The 15,229-nt window shown below is 34.6% G+C and overlaps 1 protein-coding gene across 3 annotated transcripts in view; it reads right to left on the minus strand.

Moving 5' to 3' along the window:
• The window catches only part of LOC150110057 (CXXC-type zinc finger protein 1-like), a 298,921-nt gene that overhangs the window by 118,339 nt on the left and 165,353 nt on the right, over nucleotides 1-15,229 (minus strand). For all 3 annotated transcript variants that reach the window (XM_090390972.1, XM_090390959.1, XM_090390969.1), the window contains exon 9: nucleotides 14,258-14,368. In XM_090390972.1, coding sequence (XP_090247098.1) covers nucleotides 14,258-14,368 — 111 coding nt within the window. The remainder of the gene's footprint in view (nucleotides 1-14,257; nucleotides 14,369-15,229) is intronic.

A 15,229-nucleotide genomic window follows, 5' to 3' on the forward strand; every position in this document is an offset into this window, starting at 1 on the left:
TTTGAAAGAAAAAAAGTTTTATTTATTACGTATTATTTTGTGTACTATTATTTTTATTTAATAATTATTATTTTAACTATTATTATTTATTTTATTATTATTATAGTACAGTATAACTATGGTGATACACAAAAAGAGGAAATTCAAAACGTGCATAAATTGGTTAAAAATATAAATCCAGATGTTGAAATTTCACAAACAGATGTTAAGGAATGGATTACAGGTAGAACCGAAAGTGAATTCGGAATCAAATCAGATGCTGAAATTATAAATATGATACTGCAGAATGAATTAAAAGACGATGATGATAAAGAATTCGAAAAAAAAAAAAAAAAAAAGAAGTATAACAAGAAAAGGCAGTTGACAGTTTTAATATGCATATAGAATGGGCTAAACAGAATGATTATGTCATTCCACAAAATTTTATTGCTAATGCAGCTCCGAGAAGAAGCATTCGAAAAAAGTTTAGCTTCCAAGAAGCAAAAGAAAATCGGTGACTTTTTTAAAAAGAAATAAAAAATTTTTTTTTTGTGTTATGTACAAGAAAGTGATATTTTTTAAGCAAATTAAGTTATGTACTGAAGAATGCAATTTTATTAAATCAGAATCCTCAACAATACAGTACATACAAACTAAATATTTTACTAAAATAAACTTGTGTACTGTATTATTTTTCAAGTTTTACATTACAGTAAAGTAGCTTTTTTTCCTATCATTTACTTCATTTATTTACAGAATTAAATTGATGTACCATTAGAATCTGATTATTTTTGTCTTAAATGCTAGTTATTGTTGTCTCTTGGGAGGCAATTCGCAAATCTGAACTTTTTGCTAATTTGAACGAGCATGTTTTTTATTAGCAAGATACTACTGTATATTCAGTCTGCCATTACTGAAAACTTTTCTCTTTACTGTTTGTGATAATACTTAGCTGTGCTGATGTCATTTTGCACAGTTGTTGAGTGAGGGTGAGAGAGAGAGAGAGAGAGAAAGAGATGTAAAAAAAAATAAATAGATGGAAGCACATAAAGGAGAGTTGGAAATAATTCCCTTTAAGAAATAAGGAAAAGTATAAGGAATGAATACTGTGTTTTATGATTTCCTTACATGTTCAAGTTCCTATTGAGAAGTTTGTTTTAATTCACTGTTTTCTTGTTTTTTTGAGTGAAGATTAGATGAAAAGGTATTCTTTGTTTGTGTGAATATAACTATTGTCAAGTAAAAACACTGGAACTTTCCATAGTTATATGTTTTTATGCATCAGTACTGGATAGCTGAGTTTTAATGAAGTAACGGGGAATTGTCATTTTTCCTGTGTGATTTTGCGCAAGAAAATTTGTTGCTACCATTTCTCTAAGTAAACTTAAGTACTGATGAGAATCTAGTTTTGATTTTCCAGAGCACAACAGGCAATGACAATCAAGGAAAATAAGGAGTAGCCTTAGTATTCAACACTAAATACGAGGCTAATCTTCTTGAATGGCAGGCAGTGCCAAGTACAGTGATGTGGGCAAATATAAGAATGGGGAACTGGACAATGAGACTTATTTATGCCTATTACCCCACACAAGGTTCTAGAAAGAGAGAAGTGGAACAATTTTTTGATGCTTTAGAAAAAGACTGACACAATGAAAAAATGAAAAGTTCGTCCTTGTTGGGGATCTAAATAGCAGAGTAGGAAATGATTGTCAGACATACAAAAATATTTTGGGAAAATTTGGAGAAAAGAGTAAAGCTATTAATAATGGCAAATACCTATTGGATTTCTATTCAGAACATGGACTGGTTATTACTAACAGCATGTTCAAACATAAAAATGTGCCCAAATTCACATGGAGAGAAGAGACAAGGAATAAGAAAAGTCTCATTGACTATGTTATTGTTGATAGTGATGTTTTCTCCCTGGTGCAGGACACCAGAGTGTACAGAGGATTTGAAATTGGAAGTTATTACTATTTAGTCTTGAGCAGGATAAAATTGAATTTCATATTGAAAAGAATAACATGTAAGAAAGTTTTAAAGCAAATAAAAGTTGAGCAGCTCTCAGATGTGAACTGTAAACTAAAATACAGAAAGATTATTGAAAAGAAAATGAAAGAGTTTGAGAACAGCAACCAAACCTTGGAGATTCAGTGGCAAGCCTTGAAGAAAACACTGATTGATTAAGCCAGAGATGCATGTGGTCAGGTTGTCTGCAAGGAAAGAAAAATTAGAACTCCATGGTGGACACAGGAAGTTCAAGAGGCAGTGAAGGAAAAGAAGAAAGCATATCAAAAGTTCCTGGCAAATAAGTCAGCTTGTGCTCTTAGAGAATACAGAGACAAATGCAAGAATGCTAAACACAGTGTAAAACTAGCTAAACAAAAGTCATGGGAAAACTTTGGCAAGAATATAGAAAATAAATATCAAGAAGGTGGCCAAATATTCTGGAGGTTGTTGAAGAAGCTTAGAAATTTAGAAATGGAGAAAAGAGTACTGTAAAAGGAGTTAGAGATGACAAAGGTGACATGAAAATGGGAGAAAAAGATATCCTTGAAGTATGGAGTAATTACTTCGAAAAATTGCTAAATGAAACAAGCAGTGATAGCACAATGGTGAAAAAATACTCAACAAGCATACAGACAGGAATACATGTCCATACTTGAAGTAGAAAAAGCCATCAAAAGCTTGAAATGTGGAAAAGCAGCAGGAGTAGATGATATTCGACCAGAAATGCTGAAGTATGGTGGTATTAAAGTCTTACAGTGGCTGCACTGTGTAGTTCAGAAAGCCTAGACAGAGGGACGAATTCCCGATGATTGGAGTAAAGCTCTCATAGTACCCATATATAAAAAGGGAAATAAAACTGAATGTGAGAATTACAGAGGTATTTCCCTACTGAGTGTACCTGGCAAGATCGATGCAAGTATACTTGAGAAACGGTTGAAAAGAATTGTGGAAGAAAAGCTTGGTGAAGAACAAGCTGGATACAGGCCAAATAGAGACTCTCAGGATCAGATCTTCAGTTTACGACAAATAGTTGAGAAAGCATGGGAATATAACAAAGATCTGTATTTAAGTTTTGTTGATTTGGAAAAGGCATATGACAAGGTGCTGAGAGAGAAGCTATTCAACACATTACAGTTATATGGTGTCAATGGGGCATTATATATCAAGCAATACTTAGTCTTTGTTTGAGTTGTAAGTCAGCAGTTAGAATTGAAGGAAGTACAGGAAGATGTACTTTAATGTTAAATCCTGTGTGACACAAGGATGTACATTATCCCCTCTATTATTCATTATTTATATGGATCACGTTATGAAAGAAAGTGGTATTAAACATGATATCAAAATTGGAGATGTTAATGTCAGCTCTTTTCTTTATGCGGACGATGTTATACTTCTAAATAAATCCGCTACAGGTCTGCAAGATTCTCTGACTAAATTGAATAACTGTTGTAATAGATATGGTATGAAGGTCAACAATAAAAAGACAAAGACAATGAAAATAGGCAGAATCGTTGAAAATATCAACTGTGTTGCGAATGGAGAACTTGTGGAACAAGTAAAACATTTCAGCTACTTAGGCACGATTTTTAGTGAAGATGGTAAATTAAATATGGAAATAGACAATAGAATCAACAAAGCTGGTATGATATGAAGTCAAATGAATAAATTCATATGGAATAAGAGAGAAATTAATCGGAACACTAAATTAGCTGTATACAAGAAGTGTTGAAACCAATTTTAACTTATGGATCTGAGAGCTGGATCAGAAGTAAAACACTTGACCAAAGACTAGAGACCGCAGATTCCTGAGAAAGATTCGAGGCATGAACAAATGGCATCAATGGCAATATCATATTAAAAACGAGGATATTAGGAAAGAACTTTACATTGTCAGCATCCAGGAATGCGTTAGCAGGGCTAATCTAAGGTGGTATGGTCACTTAAACAGATTGGGCGAGGAAAGATTAGCAAAACAAGTGTTCTCTGCCAGGTTGGCAGGAAAACGACCCAGAGGAAGACCAAGGTATAGGTGGATTGATATCGTACAAAGTGCCTTAGACAATAGAAACATAAGATCTGATAATGTTCGAGTCTTGACAGGTAACAGACTGATTTGGAGAAAAATTGTAGATAGGAAGTTAGTAATGATGAAAATTTTTCATGTAGTACTATATTATCCTGTACACCCCTTGTGGGTACATGGCAGGAATTTGATAATGATGATGAGAGCACAATTGCCAAGCTTTCTGTGAATGTCTGTTTGAGTCTCTGACTAAGGTATGTTAATTTCTGATTTGGCAGATATCTTGTATTTTATGCTAGAAGACCCAATATTTTAAGATTGTGTGTGTGTGTGTGTGTTTTAATTCAAATTTATATTATACAGGGTTAGCCTAAAAGAAATAGTTTAATTGCTTTATAAATTGAAATATGTTTGTTACATCAGAAAGCATTTAGTAGTTTTATAGAAAAAGTCCTCAAGTTTATGACCTCTGCTTTTCGTTTGTCTTCGTGATGTCAGCATCGCGTGAGCGCCCTTGACATAAATCGAGCAGTATGGCCGCTAGCCAGGTGGAGAAGGCTTTTTGCATGATTGAATTTGCAAAAACAAATTCTGTTATGTTGTGCAGCGTCGTTTTACAACACGGTATGGTAAACAACCACCCACATGGCAGTTAATCTATGATTGGAGCAAGAAATTAAAAGAAACTGGTTGTCTGTGCAAGGGGAAAAGTCCTGGAAGACCACCTGTATCCGAGGAAACAGTGACTCATGTTTCTGAGACTTATACGTGCAGCCCGAAGAAGACGATAACACGTGCAAGTTTAGAACTTCAGGTTCCACAAAAGACTTTGTGGAATATCTTGCATAAACGTTTATGAATGTATATGCAAGATATTTCTTACCGGTTGCAATTATTGCAGAACCTCAGTGAAAACGACAAAATCCTCCGTCACTCATTCTGTATGGACATACAGCAACGGAGTAAAGAAAGTGATGATTTCTTTGACCGGCTAATTTTCAGTGACGAATCAACTTTCTACATTAGTGGTACAGTGAACAAACACAACGTTCGTACATGGAACTGAAAATCTGAGAGCTGTAGTGGAGCATCTGAGGGATTCACCCAAAGTGAACTTTTTTGCGCTGTATCCTGTAAAAAGGCATATGGACCATTCTTTTTCCAGGAAAAAACAGTGCATGGAATAAACCTAGACATGTTACATGAGTGGCTGATGCCTCAACTTCATTGTCCTCTTGTAGTTTGTATATTTGTATATAATTTCATATTTGTCCAAGATGGTGCTCCGCCCCCACTGGCACCTTGAAGTTAGAAATTACCTGGATGAAAATTTGCCTTGCTGTTGGATTGGACGTTTAACCGTCCAGAACATAGCTCTTACATGTTGGCCACCAAGAAGTCTGGATTTAACACCCTGTGACTACTTCTTATGGGGGTACATAAAGGACAGAGTTTTTGTTCCTCCCCTCCCTACAAGTGTGGACGATCTTAAACAATGCATCACAGTAGCTGCTGCGACTGTTGTCATGGACATGCTGAGAAGTGTTTAAGAAGAACTGGACTATCGCATTGATATTTTTGTTGTGTTACAAAAGGGTCACACATAGAATACGTGTAACTTACCCATGAATACTTCAGGATGTACCTCTTCAAACCATGTAAGTATTTCAGCCATGCTATCAAAACTCTTCTTTCTGTAAAACTTTGAAAGTGTCTATTTCTTTTAGGCTAACCCTGTATATTGTGTTTATACACACACACACACACACACACACACACACACACACACACACACACACACACACACACACACACACACACACACACACACAATCCTGTTTTTACACAGTCTTGAAATAACATGGTTGACAAAAATAAAGTAATCCTGTTAAGTATGATGTATGTAATTTTTTTAAAAATTTTAATTTTTTTTAATATGTTATTTTCATATCGTGTTCATATTACATATTTTCATATGATGTGCATCTAAATTCAAAAATGAAAATTTATAAATTTCCAAGTTTTCTGAGTTGTGTTAATTGATTTCTAGCGCTGTTATAGTTAAATTGAAAAAAAAAAAAAAAAAACTTGAATTTTTTTTATAATGAGGTAAGTTAAAAATTTTATAACATGATTTATTTAATTAAATGAAAATATTCACTAAAATAAATCAACCTATGCCTGAAACAATGCCCCAAAAGGTTTCTGATCAGAGGAAATCAATTGTCAACAAATGCAGATAATAAAAAATCATTATTAAATCCTACTTTCATGTTCCAGAATTTGTGATTTTTTTTTTTTTTTTTTTTGAAATTTAATTTTTCTTCTTCTCCCCTCAAGGATTAGGCATTTGCCTGTTCTGGCTTCACTGGTCTTGTCATTTTGCTGCTGTCTTTCTCTCTCTCTCTTTCCCTCTGGTATATATCTATCCACTTCTCTTGGTAGCCAATATCTGTGTGTAGAGGCTTAAGTGCTGTGAGGACATCATGTTGGAAGCTTAATGGATTGTATACAGCACTCAGATGTCTCATCCCTGAAGATGTCTCACTGACTGAGACGAAATATAGGAAGAATTAAATTCTGTTTTTAATCCTTTCTGAGTGCTGTATACAATCCATTAAGCCTCCAACATGAGGCAGCCAATATCTTTCCATCCTTAATGGTAAGGAGTTATGCACGCACCAATGACCTCAAGAGCTATGCCAGCAGTAGCTAAGCTAATAGTAGGGCCTCCCTAGATGGACAGCCAAGAAAAGAGAACACTATAATTCCTTATAGTATTCAACTGGCCCCAAAACCATACAAGCTCTGCTTATTCTGTTGTCTATTTCCATATTTTATTTGCCACATTCATCAAAATTTTCACTTGTCCTACAAGTCTCATTCAGAATGCAGTTGAAGTTTTTTTATGTTCCTGCTAATTTTCACAGTTTTGATATTTTTACTACTGATTTTCATACCTGTTCTTCTTCTTCTCTCTTCCATCATCTACGTGGATGATGATGAGGCTGAATGAACTCTTTCCACTTCTGTCTTCCCGGGAGAGTCCGAACAATTCTGTCCGGTTTGGTGTCGCTTGTTGTGATTTGGTTTTCAGGTCCTCTTTTATTTTGTCTATTCATACCTGTTATTCAATTTAATTAAAGAATTCTGCACTATTTAGGATCACAACATCATCTGCAAAAAGCAAAGAGCTAAGTTTCATATCTCTGATGAAATTAATATCAGAGTTAACAGTATCTCTTCTTTTTCTTATCATGGATTTCAGGCTAAGTGGCCTATTATTCTGGTCTCATGTCATCACTTTCTTGGTCTTCCAATTCTTCTCTTTGATTTATTTTATATCCATATAGTATTTTTAGCAGTCTGCTATTGTCCATTTGATTTAGATGTTGTAACCATTTTTTTTTTAATTTACTGATATGAGGGATTGTAAAATTTTATTTGTTTTATGGTCCCACTTGGTATATCCAGCTGTTTTTACTGAGAGATTTCATTTCTGTCATTTGAATCCGTTTTTCATTCTTTCTTATTTATTTATATATTTATTTTTTTAATGTTGAGCCCATACACGAGAGGTTGGTAGATCAACCTATAGAACATTAGTACCGTGTATGGGTTGGTACAATTCCATGTAATAAAGTTGGTTTAGACAGAACATTATATAGCCTGATTCTGGCATTTGTGTATTAAGAATGACTTAAATATATTATTTATTACACCATTTACTTGAACAACTTTGTTTTTCATCTTCACATGATAAGTCACATCACCAGATATCTGAAAGCATTTACTTGTTCTAATATTTTATTATCTATCACTATTTTACTTTTTATTAGATTTTTCTCCTTTGAAAGCCAATATTTTTGTCTTTCCTTTTGATATTCTCATATTGTATTATTCTGAAATTGCATTTAATGATTTTACTGATCTCTGTAGACTATCTTCTGATGTAGCTAATATAATTTGATTGTCTGCAAATAATAGTGTATATATCTTTATTTATAGGTTTATCTGTATACCAAATGTGTTATTGTTTCCATAATGTTATAATTTTATATATTAAAAAGCAGCAGTGAGAGGGTACATCCTTGTCATACTCATCTTGATATGTCTTTCCATTATGATATTTGTTCTAATTTGACTGCTATGTTAGTTCCTGTGTATATTTCTTGAGAATGTAAGGGCTAGTTGGGTATATTTAGATTGGTTAATTATTTGAAATAACTTTTGTCTATTAATTTTATCAAAGGTGTTTTCATAATCACTGAAGTCCATATGTGTTTCTTCTTGAAATTCTCTTTGCTTTTCAATTAATATATTTAGAGTGAAAATTGAGTCTATACAAGATCATTTCAGAATCCATCTGTTCTTCTAGTAGTTTGTCCTCTACAATACTTTTTAGTTTCTCTTTCAATTTCTGATATCATAAAACCTGATATCAATTCTGAGATCAGGTTTAATGCCCTTTTGTTATATGATCCATATAAATGATGAATTACAGTAGAGACAGTGTGCATCCCAGTCTTATACCTAACTTTACATTAAACTCTCTTCCTGTATCTTTCTTCAATCTTAACTGCTGGTTTACACCTTTGCTCTGTATAATGATCTATTTACTCTACATAAATGTACTAATTTGATAACCTTTTCTCTGGGTACCTTGTCATATGCTTTTTTGCAGATCTACAAAACTAAGGTACAAATCCTTATTATCGTCTCACATTATCTTGACTATTTGTTGAAAATCTGATTCTGATAACCCTGTGTAGCATGAAACCAGTTTGCTATTCTCCTAATTTCTTTTCCCACAATTTTTCTTAGCTTCTCAAATACATTAGCACAAATTTTACTTGGAACACTAAGCTCCCAGTATTTTTTGCTACCATGATGATATTTGTTTTCCATTTTCTTACCAAATCTTCTTCTAACATTTGTTTAGCTACTATTATACACAGCTCGATTCTCCACCACTTTTCTCTCTTATGGCATCTGCTAGAACTTACTGACTAGGAACTTTTTGATAAGCTCTGTTGTTCTCCACAACTATTTAACTTCTTGTGTCCACAATGGAGGTCTACTTTTTCTATCATTGTAGACAACTCCAACTTCCTAGGTGCCTTCCTAGCTGAATTTGCTTTTCAGAGTTTGCCAATGAGATGCCAATGTTTGGTTCTTTTTTCCAAACCCTTTCATTTACTAAAATAATACTTATATAGTTGAGACTAAAGTTCACCTTTAAAAGCTGTCAGACTTTAATTTTTTAAAAACGTTCTGACATATTCTTGTTTTCAGCATACTTATTTTTGAATATACGAGGATGGTCTGAAAAGTTCTCGGCCTCAACTTATAGATGGCAACACTATCAGAAAGATTTTTTTTATTCCTAAGTTGGTACACCTGTCATAAGCATCCATGTGAAATTGCAAGTCATTCTATCAAGTACTTTGTTTTATACAGCTATCTGAAGAAAAAGTGTTGTCTGTAATGACAACACATGAAATGGATAAAATTGAGTATCGTGCGGTTATAAAATTTTTTGTAAAAGAAGGTTTAACGGCAAAAGAAATTCATTTAAAGTTCATAAAAGTTTATGAGCACCTCTTGATTTCTTCGAATCAAGAGATGATTGCAGCTGTAGAGGGGTATTTTGCAGATCTTACTGAGAACTGCTACAGGGACAATTAGTCTTAAGGAAGATTATGTTGAAAAATAATTTTGAAATTATAAATTCGTTTTTTCATTGTTAGGCCGAGAACTTTTCAGACCACCCTCGTAAGTATCCTGCTTACAACTAAGCGATGAACATTGCCAATTTCAAATTCCTTATACTCTTATATAGGGGGTGCTTAAGGGTCAAAGCTGTATAACTGAGAGGAGACCTCCACATAGCCTTTAAAGGAATGCGGAGAACCGACCAGGGCTTCTGACCTAATGTCCAATCCTCACCTTCTCGTGGTGCACCCTGTTGGGTATCTACTTTGATACTGAACGAACGAGGATGGGCTGGCAATTTGGGATTTAGCCGACCAAATTGTATTCTTATTGGTTAAACCAAAATAAAAAATGATGGTACAACATGACAAAATTTCATGCCGGCTGGGGCGTCGCCCGGTTAAACAAGGCCCCCGTTGTTTTCGCCAGGGAACCAGGGCGAACAGCGAAAAGTCAGCTACTGGAACAAATCTGAAAACAAACCCCAACTCAACATCACCAGAGTTAAAGATCGGTACTATCAACGTAAGAAGCCTGAATGGCAAAGAAATGGAGCTAGCTGAGGAATTAGATAAGTACCAGATCGACATAATAGGGGTGACTGAAACAAAAAAGACCAAAACTGGTGAGATCTTTCTGAGCAATAAATACAAAATGTTATATTCAGGCAATGACAATCAAGGAAAAGAAGGAGTAGCCATAGTATTCAACACAAAATACGAGGCTAATCTTCTTGAATGGCAGGCACTCTCAAGTAGAGTAATGTGGGCAAATATGAGAATGGGGAACTGGACAATGAGACTTATTTGTGCCTATGGTCCCACAGAAGGTTCTACTAAGGTAGAAGTGGAGGAATTTTTTGAGGCTTTAGAAAAAGCAACTGACACAATGAAAAAGGAAAAGTTGGTCCTTGTTGGGGATCTAAATAGTAGAGTAGGAAATGATTGTGAGACATACAAAAATATTTTGGGAAAATTTGGAGAAAAGAGCAAAGCTAATAATAATGGCAAATATCTGTTGGATTTCTGCTCAGGACATGGACTGGTTATTACTAACACCATGTTCCAACATAAAAATGTGCACAAATTCACATGGAGAGAAGAGGCTAGGAATAAGAAAAGTCTCATTGACTATGTTATTGTTGATAGTGATGTTTTCTCCCTGGTGCAGGACACCAGAGTGTACAGAGGATTTGAAATTGGAAGTGATCACTATTTAGTCTTGAGCAGGATAAAATTGAATTTCATATTGAAAAGAATAACATGTAAGAAAGTTTTAAAGCAAATAAAAGTTGAGCAGCTCTCAGATGTGAACTGTAGACTAAAATACAGAAATATTATTGAAAAGAAAATGAAAGAGTTTGAGAACAGGAATCAAACCTTGGAGATTCAGTGGCAAACTCTGAAGGAAACATTGATTGATTCTGCCAGAGAGGCATGTGGTGAGGTTGTGTGCAAGGATAAAAAAATCAGAACTCCCTGGTGGACACAGGAAGTTAAAGAGGCAGTGAAGGAAAAGAAGAAAGCATATCAAAAGTTCCTGGCAAATAAGTCAGCTTTTACTCTTACAGAATACAGAGACAAATGTAAGAAAGCTAAACAGTGTGTAAAACTAGCTAAACAAAAGTCATGGGAGGACTTTGGCAAGAATATAGAAAATAAATATCAAGAAGGTGGCAAAATATTCTGGAGGTTGTTGAAGAAGCTTAGGAATGGAGGAAAGAGTGCTGTAAAAGGAATTAGAGATGATAAAGGTGAAATGAAAACAGGAGAAAAAGATATCCTTGAAGTATGGAGTAATTACTTTGAAAAACTGCTAAATGAAACAAGCAGTGATGACAGCACAGTGATAAAAAACACTGACCAGGCATGCAGTCAGGAATACATATCCATACTTGAAGTAGAAAAAGCCATCAAAGATTTGAAATGTGGAAAGGCAGCAGGAGTAGATGATATTCGACCAGAAATGCTGAAGTATGGTGGTATAAGAGTCTTACAGTGGCTGCACTGCATAGTTCAGAAAGCCTGGACAGAGGGACGAATTCCCGATGATTGGAGTAGAGCTCTCATAGTACCCATATATAAAAAGGGAAATAAAACTGAATGTGAGAATTACAGAGGTATTTCCCTACTGAGTGTTCCTGGCAAGATCTATGCAAGTATACTTGAGAAACGGTTGAGAGGAATTGTGGAAGAAAAGCTTGGTGAAGAACAAGCTGGATTCAGGCCAAATAGAGGCTGTCAGGATCAGATCTTCACTTTACGACAAATAGTCGAGAAAGCATGGGAATATAACAAAGATCTGTATTTAAGTTTTGTCGATTTGGAAAAGGCATATGACAAGGTGCCAAGAGAGAAGCTATTCAATACACTGCAGTTATATGGTGTCAATGGGGCATTATATCAAGCATTACTTAGTCTTTATTTGAGTTGTGAGTCAGCAGTTAGAATTGAAGGAAGTACAGGAAGATGGTTTAATGTTAAATCTGGTGTGAGACAAGGATGTACGTTATCCCCTCTGTTATTCATTATATATATGGATCACATTATGAAGGAATGTGGCATTAAACCTGATATCAAAATTGGAGATGTTAATGTCAGCTCTTTGCTTTATGCGGATGATGTTATACTTCTAAATAAATCCGCTACAAGTCTGCAAGATTCTCTGACTAAATTGAATAGCTGTTGTAATAGATATGGTATGAAGGTCAGCAATAAAAAGACAAAGACAATGAAAATAGGCAGAATCATTGAAAATGTCAACTGTGTTGTGAATGGAGAACCTGTGGAACAAGTAAAACATTTCAGCTACTTAGGCACAATTTTTACTGAAGATGGTAAACTAAATATAGAAATAGACAACAGAATCAGCAAAGCTGGTATGGTGGGAAGTCAATTGAATAAATTCATATGGAATAAGAAAGAAATTAGTCGGAACACTAAATTAGCTGTATACAAGACTGTGTTCAAACCAATTTTAACTTATGGATCTGAAAGCTGGGTCAGAAGTAAAACACTTGACCAAAGACTAGAGACCGCAGATATGAGAGTCCTGAGAAAGATTAGAGGCGTGAACAGATGGCATCAATGGCAATATCATATTAAAAATGAGGATATTAGGAAAGAACTTGACATTGTCAGCATCCATGAATGCGTTAGCAGAGCTAATCTCAGATGGTATGGTCACTTAAATAGAATGGGAGAGGAAAGATTAGCAAAACAAGTGTTCTCTGCCAGGTTGGCAGGAAAACGACCCAGAGGAAGACCAAGATATAGGTGGATTGATACGGTACAAAGTGCCTTAGACGATAGAAATATAAGATCTGATAATGTTGGAGTCTTGACAAGTAACAGACTGATTTGGAGGAAAATTGTGGATAGGAAGTTAGTAATGATGTAATTTTTTCATGTAGTACTGTCATATCCTGTACACCCCTTGAGGGTACATGGCAGGAATTTGATGATGATGATGATGATGATATACTCTTATATCTTAAACCAGCAAGAAGATATTGCCATTAACAATAAAAGAGTCAATTAGACTTTTTTTCTTTGTTCTCGTATTTTCTCTCCATGACAATTTGTGCACATCTTTATGTTAAATCTTGTTTTAGTGATGACCAGTTCTGAACTGAAATCAACAAGTACTTACCATTATTATTAGCTTGGCCCTTTTCTCCAAACTTTCCCATAATAATTTTTAATGCCTGGGATTAATTTCCTATGCTGCTGTTTCCTTCTCCAACAAGGACCAGTTTTCCATTTAATATCAGCTGCTTTCTGTAATAATTCAAAAAATCCTCCACTTCTTCCTCAGTAGAACCTTCTATGAGCTCACAGACACAAGTTTCATTGTCCAATTCCCCATTTTGAAATTGCCTAACTGCCTACTGATCAATATGTTTATATCCTTGTATGATTTTAAATACCATCACTACTTCTTTTCCCTGATCACTATTGTCCAAATGCAACACCATTTATTTATTATTTAGCGGGATTTCTCTCATTTTTGTCTTCTTTGTTTCAGTAATACCAATTATGTCCATGTGGTACTTCTCTAGTTCTGCCAATTTGATTCCATTTCCGTTGATGCTTATGTTGATGTGCCTATCTTCAATTGTTCTGACACTGCATTTATTCCAGTCACTGACTTTTCCCTCTTTGCCTCGTCTGTTTTCTGACAAATACACCATGTTTAATTGAGCAACACTCCAGGCAGTATGATATTTAATCTCTGTTTCCTGTTTAAGCCAATACAGAATATACTTTTGGTTGATTAAGTCCCAAACTGCCAGCTCATATCCTAATTTCATTCAGTACCCTATGGATACCTAACAGGACACACACACAACATGAAGGTGAAAGGACATTAGACCAAAATCTCCAGTAAATTCTCCACATTCCTTAAAGGCTATGTGGAAGTCTGATTTCAGTAATCTGGCTTTGACTGCTAAGTGACCTTCCAACCTATATAAATATTTATTAATAAATCATAACTTAGCTATGATGTACTCGCACACATAAAACTGACCTGTTTGGACTGGCTTCTTTTAGAATGTTTTGACTTTGCTGAGGCTATCTTTTTATTTGTAGGCTCATAATCCTCATCCTTATCATCTAGATCTGACGATGGGCTTCTAGTCTGTTGATAGAAATGACAGAAGTAAATGTCAAAAAAAAAAAAGCATCTTTTCTAATAGTTTGCATTTAAATAAAAGGTGAAACAGGTACATTATAAAATTATGTTAAAAATTGTAGAATTTTTAAAAATATCCTAGGTATTTATTTTATTTTTTGGATAGTTTTGAACATATGTAATTAGTATATTAAGAGCATAAAAACTGCAGTCAAATGGAGTTCTTAACAACAACAACAAGTGTGCAACTGAAGATTGAGATGTATTCTTGGACCAGTGAAATGTCCCTGGCACATATTTCTGCATAATGGTGACAAAATATTTCAATAATTTTGGCCTTATATTGTGAGATCATTGTTCTAAACTTGGTGTTTTTGTAGTTATGTTTTTATTTATGCTATATATAAAGTACTTGAAGTCAAGGCTTCTTTGATAACATCACAGAGAAACAGTCTTTTACTAAGTTAAATGAGCTAATCACATTTGTTGTTATATAGATTCTGCCAGTATACAGTGATAAATGCTAAGATCAGTATATTCTCATCTGGATCTTTAAAAAAAAATTTTAGCCCACCCACAATACAAAATGTACTATAGGTATAATGACTTTTTGTGGGTGGGAATCACACATAAGACTTTAATTAATACCTTCCTAAATTTTGATCATGTTGCATTGCCATCATCATGGATCACAAAAAACAATGATATGTGTATGCAGGCACTAACACTGGTGAAAGCAAATGAAGCTGAAGAAAGGCAACAGAAGTTGGGCCCAGAGTTGGACACCAGTTCTCAATGGTGTGCTTAGTAGGTTAAATTGGACAGTCTTGGGCTGACAATCTTAAAATGTATACTCCCCAAATTTGG

The sequence above is a fragment of the Typopeltis vanoorti genome, chromosome 1 (assembly GCF_054136105.1).
Source record: "Typopeltis vanoorti isolate ZY-2024b chromosome 1, IOZ_Tvanoo_1.0, whole genome shotgun sequence".
Lineage (NCBI taxonomy): Eukaryota > Metazoa > Arthropoda > Arachnida > Uropygi > Thelyphonidae > Typopeltis > Typopeltis vanoorti.